Source organism: Astatotilapia calliptera, chromosome 19 (genome assembly GCF_900246225.1).
Source record: "Astatotilapia calliptera chromosome 19, fAstCal1.2, whole genome shotgun sequence".
Classification (NCBI taxonomy): Eukaryota; Metazoa; Chordata; class Actinopteri; order Cichliformes; family Cichlidae; genus Astatotilapia; species Astatotilapia calliptera.
The window spans coordinates 20,175,821-20,196,214 of NC_039320.1; the positions used below are offsets into that span (position 1 = coordinate 20,175,821).

The window sequence follows — 20,394 nt, forward strand, 5'->3', positions numbered from 1 at the left end:
TCACCTTCCCCTTGAAGTGAGACACATACACCATGAGACTACAGGTCAGTCGCTATTGTTGGTGATCCCCTGCAGAGCAAAAGCCTGGAAGCAATGCAGGGTTTTGGGTGCCTTGCGTCTGCTTTAAAGGGATCACGGTGTGACTCTGGAACAAAGAGGGCGGTATGAACCTGATATTCCCTCAGCGTCACACAAACAGCCACGTCTTTCACACATTCAGTCTTTTCCCCCCCTCCTCTGTCTTTGACTTCACCGTCTCTGCAATAATGTGCTGGTGCCCCTTTTCAATCAAGTGTGACCTCCAGCTGGGAGGGGATATACTTGGTTGGGTTATCAGTAGAGTGTTATACAGTGTTCTACCATACAGCAATATAAATGCTCCGTTCTTTGCTTAGTTTTCTTTGCAGCTTTTCAGTTTACATATTGATCACTGTAACTTCTCCATCTTTTTCTGCCTTCTCTTAGATGTAAAGAGGGACTGGTCGGACCATGCTCTCTGGTGGGAGAAGAAGAAGACATGGCTGTTAAAAACCCACTGGACGTTGGATAAGTACGGCATCCAAGCTGACGCCAGGCTGCTCTTTACGCCGCAGCACAAACTGCTACGGCTCCAGCTCCCCAACATGAAGCACATGAAAGTCAAGGTCAACTTCTCTGACCGGGTCTTCAAGGCCGTGTCGGACATCTGCAAAACTTTCAGTGAGTGAACGATCGACTCCTTTTCAGAGGAATAGAATGAACAGTTTTATTTTAAGTGGACATGTGAAAAGTTCTCATGAAGCCAGTGTGAGATGAGGTGTTGTTGGCAAGTAGTTATGTATTTGAAATTGTTTCACTTGCAAAATGGGGCATGCAGTTTACTTATGCACACCCTGTTTAACTGGAAACTTCCTGTGGTGATAGTATTTTTGGAAAAGGTCTAAAATGCTCGACATCAAACATAGCTAATCATGCCCTTCCTCCCTCTTTGTTTTTATCCCTGGCAATTTGTTGTGTTTATTAAACACAGTCTAAGCTCACAGAGCCAAAGTGGTGTCTCCTGACTTTCAGCCCAATCTAAAGTCATGTCCTTGAAACCTGGGCTCCAATCAGTCTCACAATAATGTTTCGTAAACAGAGATTATTTATCTGTCTCAGAAACAAAGGTGTGCAACAAGGTACACAGAAATGACTCCTACTGTTGGTCACAGTCTCCTTCTTATAACATCAGTTCTAATTTAAGTGTCCTCCATGGCGTAACTAATGCCTAAAGGTCACACGCACACACTATAGATATCTGCTGATCTGCCAAAGATGACTGAGGTCACATGCTGGACTCCAACAACCCCTGACCTACTAACATCCACTTTTCTTCAGCTCAGATCTCAATCCTTGCCCCTTGCCCCTTGCCTCTGCCTCTCAATCACTATCTACAGTACAGTTTGAAGGTTTGAAAAAACTCCCACGCACGTGTATCCTTAGACAGGATCATAACACACCTGTTGTGTCCTGGTCACTGAACTGTGTTCGGCAAGTAGGATCCGGGGCTCCAGTGACAGGGTCTCCTTTTGGTATCGCTTGACTTAGCTTTTAGTTTAGTTTCTGCAGAGCATTTTATTTAGTGTAAATATACAAAGAAGCTTTTTTTGGGGCAGAGACATCTGTTATATTCACATTTACATAAGCATACATTTTAGAAAAACTTATTTTAGCTGACTTTGCAAGTTGCAAGATTTTATTTTCAAAAATAGAGAGTGGGGATGTTTTTTTTCCTTTTGCTGTAGATGTATGACAGTTTACAGTTGCAGTGACCTGGAAGCATTTTTTGTTATTTGGGCAGCTTTCAATTTGACAGTTTCCTCTGCATAGTTTCTCCTGCCTGCCTGTGAGCTGCATAGTGAATACGAGTGGACAGGAAGAGTGGAGGCCTGTCCAGCTGGCCTTTGTTTCAGACAGCAGAAAGGGAGGAGCAGGTATAGTGAAAGACGGAAACCAGATTTGATTCTTCTTTTTTTCCAGTGATGATGAGCTTGGCTTTAAGACCAGATCTAGTTCTCGTGTTTAGTTCTTCAGTCATTGGGTTACTTGTGCAAGTCTGCAAAACAGAAAGAGAAAACAGTTTTACAACTACCTCATGCAACAGTCTTTTACTTTGCAGTATTAACAAACATTATTCTTTCCTCCAAACTAATGTTTTGTCTGGTTTTTAGTCTCGCTAGAGCAATTGAATTCTGTCAGTGAACATCCAGCATAAGAAATCAACATAACACTCTCATTGTCATTACATACTTCTCCCATGTCCAAAGCAGCTTGTTCTTGACAAATGCACTCCATCTGGTAAGACTGGAAAAGAGAAGAGGGCTCAGCAAAAGGCTGATGTACTGTAATACACAAAAATCACTCAGTTCCACTCCTGTTTTGACCTTACATCGTGTCCTCTACTGCTTAGTTGATAGGAAAAAGAGGCATTTGGGATTTTCCACAATTAGTTTAAAGATAACAATTTTGAACTCTGTAAACAATTCAGAGTTCTCCAAAATTATATTTTTTCCACTTTTTGTAATGTCTTCTGTTTTGTGAAGAAATGCAACTACAATGCTACAGGGAAAACTTCTGTCACAATTTCCTGGCCCAATTCACACCAAAAGACACTCAGCTTAAAGTTTTAGAGAACAGAAGAAATTGTTGAATCTTCATTTGCTTAATGATGCAACCAATAACTTCGGTATATTGTGTAATTAAAGTTCAGACAAGTCATGAAATCCAACTCACTCCCCAATCCTGATGGATCAGCTAATGTCATCCCACAGTAGGGTGTACTGTTGTTAGCTGCCTTTCCTGCAAGCTGCTTTGCACCCCACCAAAATTCCAGCTCCTCCTTTTGCTCACTGTGCCATCTTCACAACCTGGTTTCTCATATTGACTAAATATATATTCAGCCCACCCACCCACACACACACACACACACACACCCTCTAACACCATTTGTTCTGTGAGCCAGCAGACAGAATGTACTCTTCATAACTGACTAACACATGACTGGGGACATTGGAGCCTGAGGTGGTGCAAATCTGCTGCCTCCCTTAGAAAAGCGTCATTTCAGACTAACAAGAGTCAAGCTGCTGCACTCAGAGCAACTGTGCAAGCTCTTTTAAACTACTGTGCGCTTGAAAACCAACACAGAGGGTTTTCTATGGAATGGCTAATAGGCAGCACCAGTAATGAAATGTTACAGTGAGCCATTAAATAATGTCTGGCAAAACAGATTCATGAGTAATTTGTCAGTAGCACCTCACATGAAGAGTGACTTTGAAGCAGACATCTGTAATTTTTTGGTCCCACCACTTTGTCCTCAAGAAACCTTTCTGATTTTTGTATGGACCTTAGCTCTGTCGTTTTGGTCCAGCAGAGTTATGACCCATCAACCTGTGGCCTGCTTGACTGGGCCCAAATGTGCTCTCAACTGTTGTCATAACACAGGAGTACTGTGGTTTGGCCTCAGCTCCATCTCCTAAATGTAAGTGCATCATTATCCTTTCTGAGTTGCCTTTTAGCACATATTTAGCCTTGTGTCTGACAGAGAAAGAGAACTGTCACTCTTCACAAGCCACTAAGGCCGTTTGGTATAGATTGTCAAAGCCAGAGTGAAAAATAGTACAAGAGACTTGTGCCATTTTAAGAACTGAATGAACTCGTAGTATGATTTGACTTAATATAAACACCAAAAGTTTATCATTCCTTTATGTGTAATCAGCTCAATTCTTGAAACATATAATGCAAATGGTGTGTGTGTGTGTGAGTCTTTAGACCTGTGACTCAACTGCAACATCTAGCTTCCATGTGTGGTGACAGCAGAGCCTGTTCTGAAACTCATGTGAGCTTGGCTTGGAGCTGCATGAACCAGTTCTCCACTCCACCTGTTACAGGTGCAGGTTTGAAGTGCCCTTCAGCGCTCAGTAGATCTTCTGAGCTGAAGGACTATCCTCGCCACTTGTAGTCCTTTCCACTGGGAAAGGTTTTCCATATTTTATATGGAGGACCGCTACAGCACCAGACTGGTAGCATGTGAAGCAAAGGGCCCGGCTTGGTGGTGAGCAGCTAAAAAGAACAGAACTAAAAAAAAAAAAAAAAACAAGTCGCCAAATATCCTAGGCCTGTTGTTAACATACCTGGGCAGCCCGCCCAAGTAAAGCCTATATGTGGGAACTAGACCACCTATTCTTAACATTTAGGAGTATGCAAGGGAAACACAGGAACCAGATGATTCCTTTGTAATTTTTTGCCCATGTAGGTCTATATCAGTTTATACGGCAAACTTAAGTGCTGTAAAATTAGACTGTGATGATGTTTGTGATTCTTCTGCGGCTGGTCTTACTCACTGCAGTGAATCATCTGTTCCAAAGAGTAAATCTTGCAAGCGCTGCTGGCTCCCAGTCAATCCTTTTCCTCTGGCTTCAGGCCTGGTTACTGCCACAAGTCAGCAGGACAGAAGATTGGGATCTTATTGTCTAGGTGTCATTTCTGCAAATGAAAATCCACCAAGCCTTTGTAAGCATTCTGACCATCACCCTCCTCCTCTTTCCTCCTCCTGACACCAGCCAAAAGTGATGAGCGTAGGAGTATGAAATATGTCAGCAAAAAATTAACTACAACACTTGCCCGGGATGAGAATTGGCATTTCCAAGACCATGGTTGTCAGCCAGAAAAGGGTGTACTGCCTGCTCTGAGTTAAGAGTGAAGTATTTCTTTAAATGGAGGCATTTAGCTGTCTTGAAGCCTGGTTGCCAAGTACGAGGAGAGCTGAGCAGAAGATCAGCAGGGTGATTGATGTAGTTTCAACAGTTATGGAGATAATCTACATTCCTACCACCTATGGCCACTAACTGTGGTGGGTAGTGACCTAAAGAATGTAATCATGCATACGAGCAGCATAAATGATCTCCTGAGTAGATAATTTTTCTGGATGTCGGTGCATTTTAGTGGAACAAATTTGCACGTTATTAAGCAGCCACAGATTTTTCCAGAAATCGGATACACTGCTGCATACGTGTACATGTTTATAGTTCTTAATTAAATGAAGTTTTTGAGCTGTCTGGTTTTGACAACAAACTCAAAGTAGTGTAAACAATTGAAAAACATGGCGTTAACTCATTTCATTGAAATAATAGAGATCGATTACATCAGATGCATTATCTCCCCCAGAGTTTGTCATGCTAATATTTATAATATGGAAAAGTTCCCAGTGTTGATGATAGGCTCATAACAATTAAACAGAGTTAGGTTGTAATTAAATGCCACATGGTTCTGCAATGTCTCACAAAAAGACACAGTCCTATCCATCTACTTGCCGTTTGATACACACTTTACTGTGTATATTTGCCTCCTCGGGGGCTAAAGCGCAGCAGCAGGCCTGGAACTCACATGGCTGTATAAGGGCACGGGGACTGTGCTCGTCTGTTACAGCAGAGTGAGAATGGGGGAGGAGGGAGGCAGAGAAAGGGTGAGCTCCCATCTGGTAGTTCTTAAAACTCCTGGAATGCTTTTGCTTTAGTTACACAAACCAAACAAGCTTGCACATCAAGCCAAGACGTTCTCTCAACCCTTCTGCCTGTGCTTTCCACAACACCTTCTTCAGTTACTTGAAAAAAATGATTTGATTCAATAGATATGAGAAAATGGATAGCTATGCACTTGATTACATAAAAATATGAAATATTGCTCTCAAGTATCTGCGTGCTCGTCAGTTAATATGGAATCCTCGAGAAAACCAAGTCCAGCTGTGGGTCCAGATGTGCGTTGCTTCTAGCCGAGCTCCATCTATTCTAGTCCTGACACATTCTGGCCGTCTCACCGCCTATATCAGAACCGCCCCAAGCCATCCTAAAACATCATTTCTGCTGCTGCTGAGTGATGGTTCCCTGGCCTCCAGGCCCAAGGGAAGGAGGGAAAAGAGCGAGAAGCCAGGGAATAAAGACTGCTCTGTTTTAGTCATTATATTCAATATGGCGGGTGTCTTACTGTCCGAGTTGGATCTTGCACACTTCTCTTCCATTTGCATACATGCAGTTACAGTTTGGTTCATTTCATCTTTATTACCTGTTTGTTGTGAATAGTTTTGGGAGGGTTTTTGGCGGGCAGGGGGGTAAAAGTAACGCTACCTTACTATTCTCCAATGTCGGCTGAATTGTGTTATTAATGTGTGTTGGAGGAATTGTCTAAGGAAGAGGAGTAGGAGGGCGATGGAGGATGTCTGCTCAGTCTCAGCTGGGGATTAAAGTTAAAGCAAGATTTGTTAGAGCCCTGAGAAAAGGGATTTACAGTATTCCACCCTTTATGTGCACAGCTGTCTGCATCTGTTTCCCTTTGCTTTTTTGTCCTTCTTCCCCCCCCCCCCCCCATCTGCCTCTCACTTTTTTTTTTTTTTGAGATTTGGGTTGGTTTAGTGTCCCTATTTTCACCTACTATACAGCTTAAAGTCATTGAGGTCATGTGGTTTTATTTCAAGCCTATAGTTGAAAAAACACAAATTACTGTATGGTTTTGGGGACTCTATGACATCCAAGCCTGTCTGTCTTTGTGTCCAAATGGCTTTGTTGCTAGTCAAGGTTTATGCTTATGTGACATTGAATGGATCTTCTTAATGTTTCTCCCCAAAAGATATCCGCCACCCAGAGGAGTTATCTCTACTGCGCAAGCCCCGTGATCCCAAAAAGAAGAAGAAAAAGTTGGAGGAGACAGAAGAAGATGATCTGGAACTGGAGGGTCCGATGTTAACACCTGGATCAGGTGAGCTGCTTCTATGGCTCGTTAACAATGTTTCCTAAAGAACTCCAACTGAGTTTGGAGTTGTTAGGAACAAAAATATTTCTTGATGAATAAAGCCAGGGTATTTTTGAGTTCATATTCCCAACCCATGAGTTGAAAGTTTGTATAAACCTAACCATTTAGGTTTTTACATTCTGATCTGTTTTTAGGTAATCAGGAAGAATTTTCACTTTCTTTTGTTGTGAAAAACAATTGCTCCTATTTTCCTGGGACAGCAGGTTGTATGGCAGGTTGTGCTGGCCCCATGAAGCTTCTTAGATTCTTTTTTGTATTTCATGCACTTGCGATTTAAAAAAAAAAAAAAAAACACCCACCCAAAACACTAAGATGACCCGAGTTTGGTGCGCCCTGCTTCTCGTGACCAAATATGAATGTGTGAGTTTGAGGCCTGCATGGGATCTACAGCCCTCGCTCTCAATTCCTTGGCAGGGAGGACTAAAAATGGCTGAGATTCCACACATAGTTGGTCACGCTGCCATTTTAAACCCAAACCAGGCTACAGGAGTGCAGTCATACTGACCCTCCTCCCTCCTGATGGGAGACTTACAACCATCTGAGCAGGGAGGAGCAGAACAAAACAGACTGCTGTCACAGAGTTAGCATTAAGCAGAACTGCTAACACCATCAGACAGGGTGAATGAGACTCTTTGTGCGATTAGTCTTTTCTGCTCTGCAGAGTCAGCTCTGTGTGCACTGAATGACTATATAGACTCACCAGTTGCAGGGATAGCAGCCTGAACACTCATTGTGAAAAACAAATTCTCCTGAAATACAGATTTGGATCTAGGGTTGTCAAAAAAATTGATACTCTGATACTATTTGATACTAAAAATGGCTCTCAGATTAGATACTCAACCCGGCAGTGCTGTCTTTGCCTCCTCTAGTTGACACAGACCTTCAAAAAGCACTGCTGCAGATAGGCAGGCACACAGCCCCTCCCCTCACTAGTTGAACACATGAACAGTAAGTTCAACACTGGACAACACTTCAAGGAATTTCAAGACATTTTAAACGGTTATCAGAAACATTAACCTGGCTACTGGACTCATAAAAGTTTGCTGTTTAACTATTAGCATTTACCTGGTAGCTACATTAGCCTGCTGTTAAGTTATCATTAAGGTGCTAATGATGATGCTAATGGTGGAACTAGGCAGGAATCGTTATCAGTACCTGCCCGACATTAATAGGCTGTGTAAATTGTGTTAGACTAGCACAATTATTTGTGTCTAAAAAGTGTGTTGCTCTACCCCCTAACAGTACGATTTGATCAACAATGAAAGGATGGTGCCAACTCACCAGATGCACAGCACTACATCAGACAACCTCAAATTTTGCACTGCTTAAAATGATATAAGATATTGTTAAATATATAAAATAACATTGATGTTATTGTTGGTTTAGTTCTTATCTTGTAGAAAAGAGTCATGTGTCTTATTTTATTTTCCTCCCATGGTACTAAGAATGCTATTGAGCATTACTTTGTATCAAGTTTAAAATTCTAGTATCTTTACAAACCTATGTGGATCAGAGTGAACGGTGTATTTATTCACTCATATATTTAAACGTAATGAGTGATTGAAACTGCAAAAAGCAGTTACTTCCCAACACATCGACCATGCCCAGAGTTGCATCACCACATTTTAAGGGGTGTGCTACACACTCCTCTACGCCTTTGGTTTAGATACATTTTGTTCCCAGTGGGTGAATGTGGTCAGAGTATTAGGTGGTGAGGAGAAACAGAGTTTCAGTAGGAATGTGGAGAATCTGTTTACTGTCACCAGTCTCCTTGTGTGAGAGAGTGTGTGTGTGTGTGTGTGTGTGTGTGTGTGTGTGTGTGTGTGTGTGTGTGTGTGTGTGTGTGTGTGTGTGTGTGTGTGTGTGTGTGTGTGTGTGTGCATGTGAGCGCACACACACACACATCAGATCGCAGATCACATGCTACAGTCAAAGTACATTTTATGGCCAAGTTGTAAGATGTTATTCCGTCCCCTCGTGAGGAAGGGCTGGCCTCTTGGCCCAGATCTCCTGATAGAAATCACAAGGCTTTGAAAAGATGCAATCAGTACCACAGAACGACCTTTATCACATTTAGAACTGCAATACTTAGTTAACCAATTATTCAATCTACAGGAAATTAATATGCAACAGTTTTATTAGTCTTTTCACAATCCACCTTTTTAAATGCGATTATTATATTTTCTCAATAAGCTGATAAAACAACACATTTGATTATAATACCATTCATAAGAACGCGACAGTTATTTTAACACTTTTCTGAAGTATTTGAGTCCGATTGAATGTTTTGGAGATACTCAAGCTTTAAACAGATCATTTTGCCTTTTTCTCAATGTCTTTTTAACTGATTTATTACTGCCGAGAACGGTAAAAGAAATACATACAAGAAATGTGTGCCTATAGAGTACCTAAACACATGCAAAATAGCCTATGTGTACTGTACAGTGAGCTCCACACTGATCTCAGAAGCAAATGAAATGGGTGTTTGTCTAAACAACAAGTCCATAATGGGTACATGACCATTTATTTCCACTTGTAGACTGGCAATCTTTTTCCAAAACCTCAATCTCTATATTTAAAATTACTATTTAGGAAATGTCTCCACACTCATTTGACCTGCCTCACGTAATTGGTCATTTTTGGTAGAAAAACCATCCTCAGCTGTTGTTGTTACACGAACATAGACACGACGCTGCCTGTGATGCCAGTTCAGCAGCTCCCAGTGGAGCGGCTACGCCTTGGCATGCCCGCTGTTTGTAATCGTCTGTCTTGTCAGTGTTGAGAATGACAGACCTCGAACGGCCTTTACTTTGTAAAAATGTGCTGCACTTTATACATGCAAGGCTGGGTCATTCTGACCAACGCCTTGCCTGGGTTTTCAATCAGTCATGCTGCGTTGGATGGTTATGAATGGGTGGATGGAAACTGCAGAACTTCACTAGTCATGCCAGGGCGATCTCCCTCTGTGAAGAGGGTAAACTGAGTCATCCACTCTGAGGCTAGCAGTTGGCAGTGTCTGTGGAAATGCCAAAGATATACCCCATTCTTGTATTCCTCAACTGTTGTCTTTTTTCCTCTGTTTCCTTCTATGCCTGTAGAGTTTTCTGTGTCTTAAATCTGTCCACTTGAGTTGATTTCTACCCGTTTCCTTCCCTCTACATTTTCCTGTCTTTCTTTTTCTTACTCTTTCTCTTTTCATCCTAGCCTCTGAGATAATATACATCGGACCTGTGAAAGGTAAGCTTTCCCCTTCCTCTGTCCTTTCTTTTCAGCACTGCTTCCTCAGCATTGCCTCCTTATTCCTCTCTACACCCCACAGCTGGTGTGTTAAGGTCACATGACATATGTAGCATTTGAGACTAGCAACCGAGTCACCTGACTGGTCCTCCTAAGGAAGTCAGCTGATTCGGGTGGTGTCATGACAAAGGCTTTGCGCCCTTTTAGCAATTAGCTCATTGCTCACTTTTCTTAAAGCTACTCCAGGGGCCTGCTCACTGTGCCTGCAGGATAGCCAATCACTTGCTTGAGTATGCAGATATGAGATGGTTGTTATCGGGCAAGTTATATGTAGGACATTTGTGTTTTTACCCATAAACTTGTGTTCAGAATTAAAATCACATGCTTATAATCCTATCTGCATGCTTCAAATAGCAGCCCACACAGGAGCGCTGTAAAAACCAAATCCATGACAGTTCATTTATTGACCACCATCCCATGGTTTACTTGTAGTCTCAACAGCTGATGGTGGTCCTGCTCCTTCCATCTAAGCCCTCTATGAATCACTAGTGTGGGAGTATTAGGGAGTAAAGTCATGTTAGCATCCTTTGTTTTTGCACCAGCATTTGAGATTCAATAAACAGGATGGAGGAGGCTCCTTTGTGTTATTAATGGAACTCCAGCTTTCAATTTATACACACTTTACCTAGATATTTGGCATTCCCCAGGGGACCCTACGGGTGATAGGATAAGTCTTCTTGACCTGATGAACTTTGCATTGGGAGGAAAACCTTGAAAGAACCACTGATCACCCTCCCCCACAAGGAAGGGGAGGCCATAGCCAGCAACATGTTCTCATGACCTCAGTTTGCAAACATAAACATCCACATGCACACTCACATACAGAAACCAAGCCCACTTCCTCATTTCAGAAGGGGTTTAATGGTTTAGCCAGTGTTGCTTGACCCTACAGAGGGAGAGTTGGAATGGAGGGGAATGAAAATACTTTGGAACTTGGACTAACAGGAAATGCAAATAACTTCACTTTGGGGGCTTTTGTTTGTAGCCAGACTCCCAAATTAAAACACTGCAGACCAAATATACATATAACTCAGCATTTAAGTTGCTTAGACACTTAGTTTATCAAAGGCTTTTTTTTATTTAGTTATATTCCTTTAACATGTTTAAAAGATATTCAATGTATTCTCCTCCAATATTTTTGTACTCTCTCTCTTTCTCGTGGGTAAATTGTGCTGTAGTTTGCTGTGTGCAGTGCATTCCTGCTGGTTTTTCTTTTGGTCTGTAAGTAAATGGGTAAACCTGATCATGTTGTGCATCACCTGCATGCTGATCAACATCTACCCCACCATCAGCAGGAGGGTGGTGTTGAAGTCACTCATCTGCAAAGTTTGTGCTGGTAGTCACATGGTGTTTTTGACCACTAACTGGTCAGGCTAGGCTGCATTTGCGTGTGCTGAGAAGTCTTCACTCTTCCCCCTCAATGCTGTGTTAGTGACTTATGTGTACTTAACTTGATTGTGAGTGTCAGTATTTGGAAGTTTTTTGTGTTAGGTTTGTATTTCTGGCTCCGCAAGGGAATACGGTAACTGATGGTTATCTTTTTTCAGGGAGCATCTACTCTAGTCCAGGCTTATACAGTAAGACCATGACCCCCACCTATGACTCAAGGGACGGCAGCCCTTTGTCACCAACTTCCGCCTGGTTCGGAGACAGTCCCCTGTCAGAGGGCAATCCCAGCATCCTTGCTGTGAGCCAGCCAATCTCCTCACCAGACATTCTGGTCAAACTGTACAAGCCCCAGTCCCTGCTGGACAAAGCCAAAATCAATCAGGGGTGAGTTAAACTTTGCCTAGTGGTTTAGTTAAAAAAAGGTCGTTAACAGACAACATTTACAAGAGACTGCTTTCATGTTGTGTGAAAAAATAACATATTCTAATTAGCTGTAATCCCTGTTTGTACAGGTGGCTGGACTCGTCCAGGTCTCTCATGGAGCAGGATGTAAAGGAGAATGAGGTGCTGCTGCTGAGGTTTAAATATCACAGCTTCTTTGACCTCAATCCAAAGGTAAATCATACAGAAAAAGCACAGCACATTGTAGTCAGTTGAGATAATTATTGAGACCCTGCCATGCCGAATAGCTCTGTATCATCATAACCTAAAAGCACCAGATATAAGTTATTATAATCATAAAGTAAGCAGGGATACATCCAGCCATTAGTTGCCATGATTTGGGTAAAAATATTTGTTTAACACTGGCCTGTAGAGCTTACGTTCTATATCTGGTACCGATGACCTGAATGGGGCGTTTGAAAGACTAGTTATTTGATACTTTTGTATCATTAATCTCATACAACCTTTACCTTTGACATCACTGTATTCAAAGTTGTCCAGTTTGCTCAATAATATGGTTTGATGTGCCCACAGTATGATGCCATTCGAGTGAACCAGCTCTATGAACAGGCCAAGTGGGCCATTCTCCTGGAGGAAATTGAATGCACAGAGGAGGAAATGATGATGTTTGCTGCCCTCCAGGTAAGAAGGTTGAGTGTTTGCGTACTGATACAGTTTAAGTTGGCAAGGTATGAAATTTAAAGAAACGCTGACCTTTTTTTATTGGGTGGAAGGCACGCTTTCTTCTCAGCTTCAAGGTAATGAATTGGATAGGATTGCAGCTCAGAGTGAAGCTGTAATGCTGAAAGCCCTGTTGCAGCATGCAGGCTAAATCTTGATTATTGTGTATTGTTTCCTATTTAGTTCATACTAATAACAAAGTAAATAGGCTTTTAGATTTAAAGAGAGGTTCTTATTACAGAAGTGTACTCGTCAAACAGTTTGAACCCAAGAATTATTACGTGACTCTCGGTAAAAGAGAAACACAATTTTGGTCTGGGTGGACTTTAAAGGCACTGGTGGCATTGGATTATTGGGTTTTGAGACAAGTTCAAAGTAGATCAGTAGAAATGACAGTCGCTAGAATGGATATTGGCTCGAATGGGAGTGATGTACAGATTTGAAGCTCTTTTACACCCCTAGGTTTCCTCATGTACCATTGGGGTGGTGTTCCTTCTATTTCTGACCCCCATAAACTGTGGGTGCCAAGACCTGAGGACGCCACCCTGTCTTCACCCTGAGGGTAATTATAGGGCATCTTGGAGCACAGGACCCCATACCTCAGACCACCCACCCCAGAAAGACAAGGTCTTGTAGACCTGTTCACATTCCTTTTCCCACTCTTTCACTCTGAGGTGTTAGGTTTGTTTCGTCTGACCAGTTGTAATTACACTTCACTGGTTTCTTCTTACACTGCACTGGGAGAGATGCTAATCTAAGTTGGGTGTTTGGGCCGGTAGGTAGACTGTTGCTGCCTATCTTTTAGCACTTTAGTAGCTACTACTGCGTTTCAGTCTTGGCTTTTAGCTTAGGTTTCACTGTTGACAGATACTAAGGTCTAAATAAAGAGCAATGATTGTCCAACTCTGGTATGCAGCTGGCTGGACTTAGCATGCTGTCACCCGGATGTATCACTATGGTAGTTCTCAAATATGAGGTAATCAGTGGTCAAGATTAGTGATTGACCTCATAGTCATGGACTTGGGACACAGGTTGTAGTCAGTACTTCAGCAGATAAAGAAGTAACTCTGATGATCACACAAACAAACAGAAAAATGGGAAACACTCCTTCACAGAGTTGCATTTTTTAAAGATGAGCCAGAGGATTGGACATCATGGCAAGCTCTTTGTCCTACAATATGAAGCCTTAGCCAGCTAAATCCTAGCTAAATCAGCTAAATCTCTATCAAACGCTGCACTGTATCGCTCACTTTCTTGACAGCTGTTCATTCATATATTGGTGGGGGTTGCTGATGGGGTGACATTATAAATACCATTTATCTACAAGCTAAATTTGGTATCTGTGACTCACTGATGGGTTTGTTTGTGGGGGGTTTGTAATAGAGAACAATCTCTTACTACAGTCTTGCACCAGTCCTACATTCAGTATACACTTGGTAAAAACAATTTCATTGCCTATAACAGCCTGACCTCAGTGAATCTTTACCAGTAACTTTAGCACACTTCTCTTCTTTAGACAACTTTCTTTATCTTCAGCTTCTTCCAAAAAAAACGGCATAGCTGGTAAACTCAGTGGTGTATGCTGGCTGCACTTGCTAACACAAATGCCATCACATCTTAAAGTATTTATATGGCAATTATCACAGATTGTTTTTCCTTTTTATAAGATGTAGCTGGAGCGTTTATGCACCGGTAGCACACAGCAAAACTTTATAGAAAAAAGCAATACTGTTGACCATGTTGGTGCAACAGATAACAAGCTGCTAACAGTCTATCTCCACCTCACACTTTCTTTAAATCCCCGTGTCTCAAGTGTTTTATTTTAGACCTGGAAGCTTTAAGGGAATGGACACTTTAGTAATAGATTGCAGGTTTCATGCTTTTAACCAGAGCATCGCTCTTTGTTTCATTCTCAGTACCACATCAACAAGCTGTCAATCATGTCATCAGACAACCACATGAATAATAGTGAGAAGGAGGTGGATGAAGTGGATGCAGCCCTGTCAGATCTGGAGATTACCTTGGAGGGAGGGAAGACTTCCAACACACTGGTATGAGACAAAACCACTGGTGCTTGAGTGTGCACTGGGCTTGCCTGCATCCTTTTTGTCCAAATGGGCGTCATTATGTGAATTTGTTTTTCCCAATTGTGAAATCTTGGCATCAGTTAGGTGCTTTTGTTTCTACTTGTGACGAAGTCTCCTTTCATCAGCACTCATAAACATGACAGGAAACGCACAAAGACAATGCAATGCACTACAGTTTGCTGGAAGTGCAAAATTTCACAGTTATTCAAAAGCTCTGCATCTAACAAAGAGCTGGGGGTTCTAAGGCCCCACTGAAAATATGTCTCTACTGTTACAACAACTTCTTGAAACATGTATTTAGCTTATCAGAGGAAACTGACCTCTGAGATATTACATAAGAAGCCAGCTTACTGTGCTGAGCAATGACATTGAAAATGTACAAAGTCAAGTGTGAGGTCATTGTTTTGTGTTTAATCCTTTCCCTTTTTTTCTTTCCTTTTATTCACATATATGTATGTATGTTAAAGTGTTCCAGGCTTATTTTAACAATAGCTTTCCCCTTTCTCCTAGGGTGACATCACATCTATTCCTGAGCTAGCAGACTATGTTAAAGTCTTCAAGTAAGTCCAGTGCCATGAGGTTAAATGCACCTTTACTATTAGCAAAACCACTAAACACTGCATGTTAGTCTATGCAAGATTACATTTTATCCAAAAGCTGTTGACTATGGCGGGACCATTCTCTGGCCAAGTAAGCCTGTTTTTCTATTTTTTTATGAGCTTAAAAGGCAACCTGAAAGCTCAGCCTGCAAATATTCTTTGGCAAAAAATCTAGAGTGATTATAGTTGGACCAAGCTTTCGAATCATATTCATTTTTGGCTTGAAGCTTTTGCTGACAGGCAGGTGGCCCCTTGGGTGGTTGTCTCAAAAAATGGGGGGTATGATATCAAGAGGCATTTCCTCTTTTAATGGTTTTCCACAGTGCTGGCTTCTTTCCTATTCATCTCGCTGACTTTGCACTTGAGAAGCTCTACTTCTTTTCCTCCCCCTCCTTTGTACTTATGATCTCCCCTCCCCCGCTGTTCCTCCTCACCACCAATAAAGAAAATGGTTGTTTTTTCCTTTTTTCTTTTTTTCTCCCACCTGAACTCTGACATGTCTTCCGCTTTTTTTCTCTCTAGACCCAAGAAACTGACGTTGAAGGGCTACAAGCAGTACTGGTGCACATTCAAGGATATCACAATTTCCTGTTACAAGAGTAAAGAGGAGGCACATGGGACACCTTCCCATCAAATGAATCTTAGAGGTGCAGAGACATCCCTAGTTGCATAAGAGTACACACACACACAAAAAAAAAAAAACCCTCAATGTCATGCCCATTTATTTTTTCCCTGCAAATAAAAAAAATCTGAGGTTGCATGTCTAAAGAACAGGCTCTGACACTTGACCTCTTTTTCCTGCCTGCACCATGCTTTTCTATTTGTAGGCTGTGAGGTAACGCCAGATGTTAACATCTCTGGTCAGAAATTCAACATCAAGTTGCTAATCCCTGTGGCTGATGGCATGAATGAGATCTGGCTTCGGTGTGACACGGTGAGGCTGAAGTTGGTGCACCCTTTAATGCGCTGTCTTATTCCTTTTTAGAGTTGGTTAATTATGACTTTTCATCTCCAGGAGAAACAGTACGCCCACTGGATGGCTGCATGCCGCTTGGCCTCCAAGGGGAAGACCATGGCGGATAGCTCATACAACCTGGAGGTCCAGAACATTCTGTCCTTCCTTAAGATGCAGCACATGAACCCTGACCTACCCATTGAACCAGTTGCTACTGATATCAACCCAGAATGCCTGGTGTCTCCGCGCTACCTGAAGAAGTACAAGAACAAACAGGTAAGCCATGTAGTCCAGGTTAGGATCTGTTTACAGCAATGTGGAGGTTAAAATGGTAGAAATGTTTGGTAAGGGGAAAAAAAGGGTTATCATCTAGTCTAGTGTGTGTTTTTAGAAAAGCTGATTACATGGTTGAAAGGTTGAAAAGCATCTGATTCATTCCAGGTGGGGTCCTCCTAACATCTGAGTTGTTTAAATACCTGTTCCTCTACTCCTCCTCTCTACATTTCTACCCACCACGTTCTCAGCTCTGTGATTGTAGACAAAAGGACTTAAAGAGCAGAGAGTCATATGGATACATATCAGATGCAATGGATCAGAAAACCCGTTATTATGGACCTCGTTATAATCTGGTGTAACATTTAATCATTAACGATGAATGTTCTCAAGTGTTATGTAGATTTGTGTGTTTGTGTACCCTGGAACAGCTGAGTACACAGCTGCCATGGTCAGGGATGGGTGAGGGAGGGGGTTCTCTTCTCGTAGCTTATTCACTCAATCTGGATTTGTTCTTATCGTAGTAGGAAAATACAGTGGTGCTAGGAGGCTAGAATGATGTTGGGAAGCTGCTGCTGGTACAGCAGGTGACGACTCAAATATTATCTGAAGCATAACTTTAAGTATCATTGATGTCTGGAAAAAAATTGCTCAAAGAAATGAGGGAATAAAGGGGTAAAAATGGACGTAGAACAGGAAAGGATCTAGGCAGGTTTGAACCATAGGAAACCAGGAATGTTATTAAAAGCAGTTGAAATAGAAATTATTGACACTCTAGGAGAAGTTAGACTTTGTTAGTCTGTGCTGCAAACTTCCTATAGGTTACCACAGTACAAAGCAGTGTTTCTCTTTAATGCTCCTTTCATAGAGGAAATGTGCATGTTAAGAGATCAAACACACAGCAGTACTAAAAGTCAGCAGTTAATCCCAAATTACAACAGCTCAAATTTAAAGTTTCAGTTCTGTCTTTCTATTTGAGCCTGACTCGCTATCTTCTTAGTTTAGTCAGGAAATCCCTTAAATATATTTGGGGTCACCCACATGAAATTACTTCCACATCTATAACAAAACCTACTGATAAAAAAAATAAAATCAAAGAGTTGATTTAGTGTCAGGTAAAAATGCCATAAATGTGTGTCACTGCCCAACCTACAGTTTACCTGATGTCACTGAGAGACAGAGAAGAGTCCTAGCTCACTTTGGCTCATCTTTTCCTGCACTATTTTAGAGTTCTTTACATTTTTCTTACATGCTTGCTGTATAACTTAATCAGAGCTGCAGTTGTGGCCAGTGACAAAAAAGGGGTGTAGAAATAGATAAGGGGTTTTTTTTTGTTGGGGGGGGGGGGGGTTACAGAAAAGAAACACTCTGTAGCAAAATAATTGCATGGAACTGGGGCTAGCTTAAATAGGAAGGTTTTTTTCCCCTTTTTGTTTTTTGAGTATTAGTAGTAATAGCACAGGATGTGTGTCTGTCTGTGGTCCTTTCTGGCACAGATCCAGTCTCGCACTCAAACACAGTCTAATAGATGATCTCCCTGGGCATAACATTAAAGCGTAATGGTGTACAGTCCCTTGTTCACACACACACACGCACACACACACACGCACACACACACACACACACACACACACACACATATGTAGTGGGCGTGGGACATCTGGAAATGAGCCATGCTTGGGAATGTTGCGCGGGAAAACTGTCTGGGATAAGCCCATTAACTCTTTGGCCAGCTGCAGCCCCTCCCCACCTCCCTTAAACTGGACTTCCTGTTGCAAGATTTGTCAGAGTAGACTTCTGTGCTGCATCTCCAGCCAGATACACGCACACAGGAGTTTTGTGATTACGTGAGTCAGGGTGGTTTCTGGATAAATGGGTTTATTTTAAACAGAAAATAAAGACCTGCAGCTTGGAGAAGCCCAACACCTTTCACTGCTGCTGTCACACATCGCCATCTTGTGGCTGACAAAGATATTACATAGAAACTGACTTCAGGGTTTTTTGGTTTGTTTTTTTTAATGGCTCATTGTGTTTACAAAGAACAGGCAGGCATGATCTGACCTAAAATCTGCAGTTACACTGCCCACTTCCTTTATGTGAAAATGTGTGATTTCCTTGATTGCAGCTGTACTTTCCTCCTCCTGGCTGAACGCTGCATGCCCCTTTAGCTCCACAGCCTTCCTCCCCGCTTTCTGTTATTACAGTCATGTCCTGCATTGTTGTTGTTGTTGTTTTTTATCTTTCCTCTCTCAACAGTGATCTTACTGTCTTCTTCTCTTTGTCCAAACGTTGTATTCCTTCTATCTGTATGCATCTCCTTCATTCCCATCTATCTTCCCATACCTACCTCTCCTCCTCAGCCAGGCTATATCAGGGACTTGGTAAGTTGTGTCCACTGGCTGCTGTTTTAAGCTTTAGATACTTGCATGATTGTTTGAACTCTGAACAATTTATGTATCTGGGTTATCAAACCTAACAATAACTATAGCAAGTCATAGTGGCCGCCATAGTAGATGGTATAGTTTCTGTATGTCACTTGTTATTAACTCTAACAGTGTTCTTTGGGGTGTACAAGATAAGAAAGTAACACATAATTGTATCAAGTGAGCATCTGTGTGGTGTGGGGCTATAAATATACAGACTGAGTGAAACAAATGGACCATGCAGGTCTTTTGCATGTTTTAGCTCATTTAACACACAGTCCATATGCAGCATTTAACGTTAGCCTCACTGATGTAATAGAGCAGACCCTTGTGAAAATGTTTTTAGACTGATGAATAGTTTAATGTATTTTATTCTTTCTTTTTTTTTAATAATATGTTTAGCCTTTAGTTAGATGCTTATTTTAGTTCATGTATTTCTAATATATGTAAAGCAGAGCCCAGACTGCTGAAGATAAGTGATCCATCACGGTAAATCTAATTTATGTATTTTATTGTAATGCAGTCCGGCAGAGACCACTAAAGCTTTTCAAGTGCATTAGAGAAGCTGTGATGTTCAGGCAGCTTCACTGCAACCTTTTTAATGTATAAAATGATCAGTCCATGATGGATTACTTATCTTTAGGGGAGTTTACTACTCATTCTCTAAGTGTACTGACAGAAATGGTAGAATCCTTGTTTTGGGCTATGTGGTCATTTTGACTTTCTGCTCCTGTGCTCATGGTAAGGTTTAGGTTACAGCCTTAAGAATCATGTAGCACCACTGGAGGGAGGCACACATGTGTGAATACATGCATGCCAATTCACACAGTTCACCCTGAAAGCTTCCTTAAGTTGGCTCATTAACCTCAGTCTGGGTTCTAAAGCAGACTCGGATTCATAATTGTTTTCTAGCTGTACGTAGTAGACATTCACTGTGAACGTTCACTGGTTATTGACACCCTGCTCTGAAAGCTTTATGGGGTTAACCACAGCTTGTTTACACTTTAAGCGTGTGTTAAATTGGTGCATTGGGTTGTTAGAGTGTGGTGTGTGGGATGCATTTGTTTACAGTCATTAGTGTGTATGTTCGTGAATACTTTAAATGGTGGGAGTAAATAAAAAATACATTTAAAAAAAAAAAAAAAGTCATGTGTGTAATGAGTGCGGTTTTGTTTCTGTCAGATTTCAGCCCGGATTCTTGAAGCCCACCAGAATGTGGCCCAAATGAGTCTCATTGAGGCCAAGATGCGCTTTATCCAGGCATGGCAGTCCCTTCCTGAGTTTGGGATCACTCATTTCCTTGCAAAGTATGTTTGTAACAACTGACTAAAGATGTGTCTTCATCCAAAAAAACTCATCATACATACTGACAGTCACATATTTAGTCATTGTATCAACACACTTTCATTCCACAATAGATTCTAACTCTT

The 20,394-nt window shown here is 41.6% G+C and overlaps 1 protein-coding gene across 4 annotated transcripts in view; it reads left to right on the top strand.

The window, feature by feature from the left end:
• fermt2 (FERM domain containing kindlin 2) overlaps window positions 1–20,394 on the top strand; it is a 37,015-nt gene that overhangs the window by 13,788 nt on the left and 2,833 nt on the right. Inside the window, exons 3-15 of one of the 4 annotated variants that reach the window (XM_026151090.1) lie at window positions 466–699; window positions 6,637–6,765; window positions 10,024–10,056; window positions 11,664–11,889; window positions 12,018–12,120; window positions 12,481–12,588; window positions 14,544–14,678; window positions 15,225–15,274; window positions 15,836–15,960; window positions 16,141–16,247; window positions 16,329–16,544; window positions 18,902–18,922; window positions 20,147–20,271. In XM_026151090.1, coding sequence (XP_026006875.1) covers window positions 466–699; window positions 6,637–6,765; window positions 10,024–10,056; window positions 11,664–11,889; window positions 12,018–12,120; window positions 12,481–12,588; window positions 14,544–14,678; window positions 15,225–15,274; window positions 15,836–15,960; window positions 16,141–16,247; window positions 16,329–16,544; window positions 18,902–18,922; window positions 20,147–20,271 — 1,612 coding nt within the window. The remainder of the gene's footprint in view (window positions 1–465; window positions 700–6,636; window positions 6,766–10,023; window positions 10,057–11,663; window positions 11,890–12,017; window positions 12,121–12,480; window positions 12,589–14,543; window positions 14,679–15,224; window positions 15,275–15,835; window positions 15,961–16,140; window positions 16,248–16,328; window positions 16,545–18,901; window positions 18,923–20,146; window positions 20,272–20,394) is intronic. The other 3 variants (XM_026151091.1, XM_026151092.1, XM_026151093.1) reach the window with 3 other exon arrangements.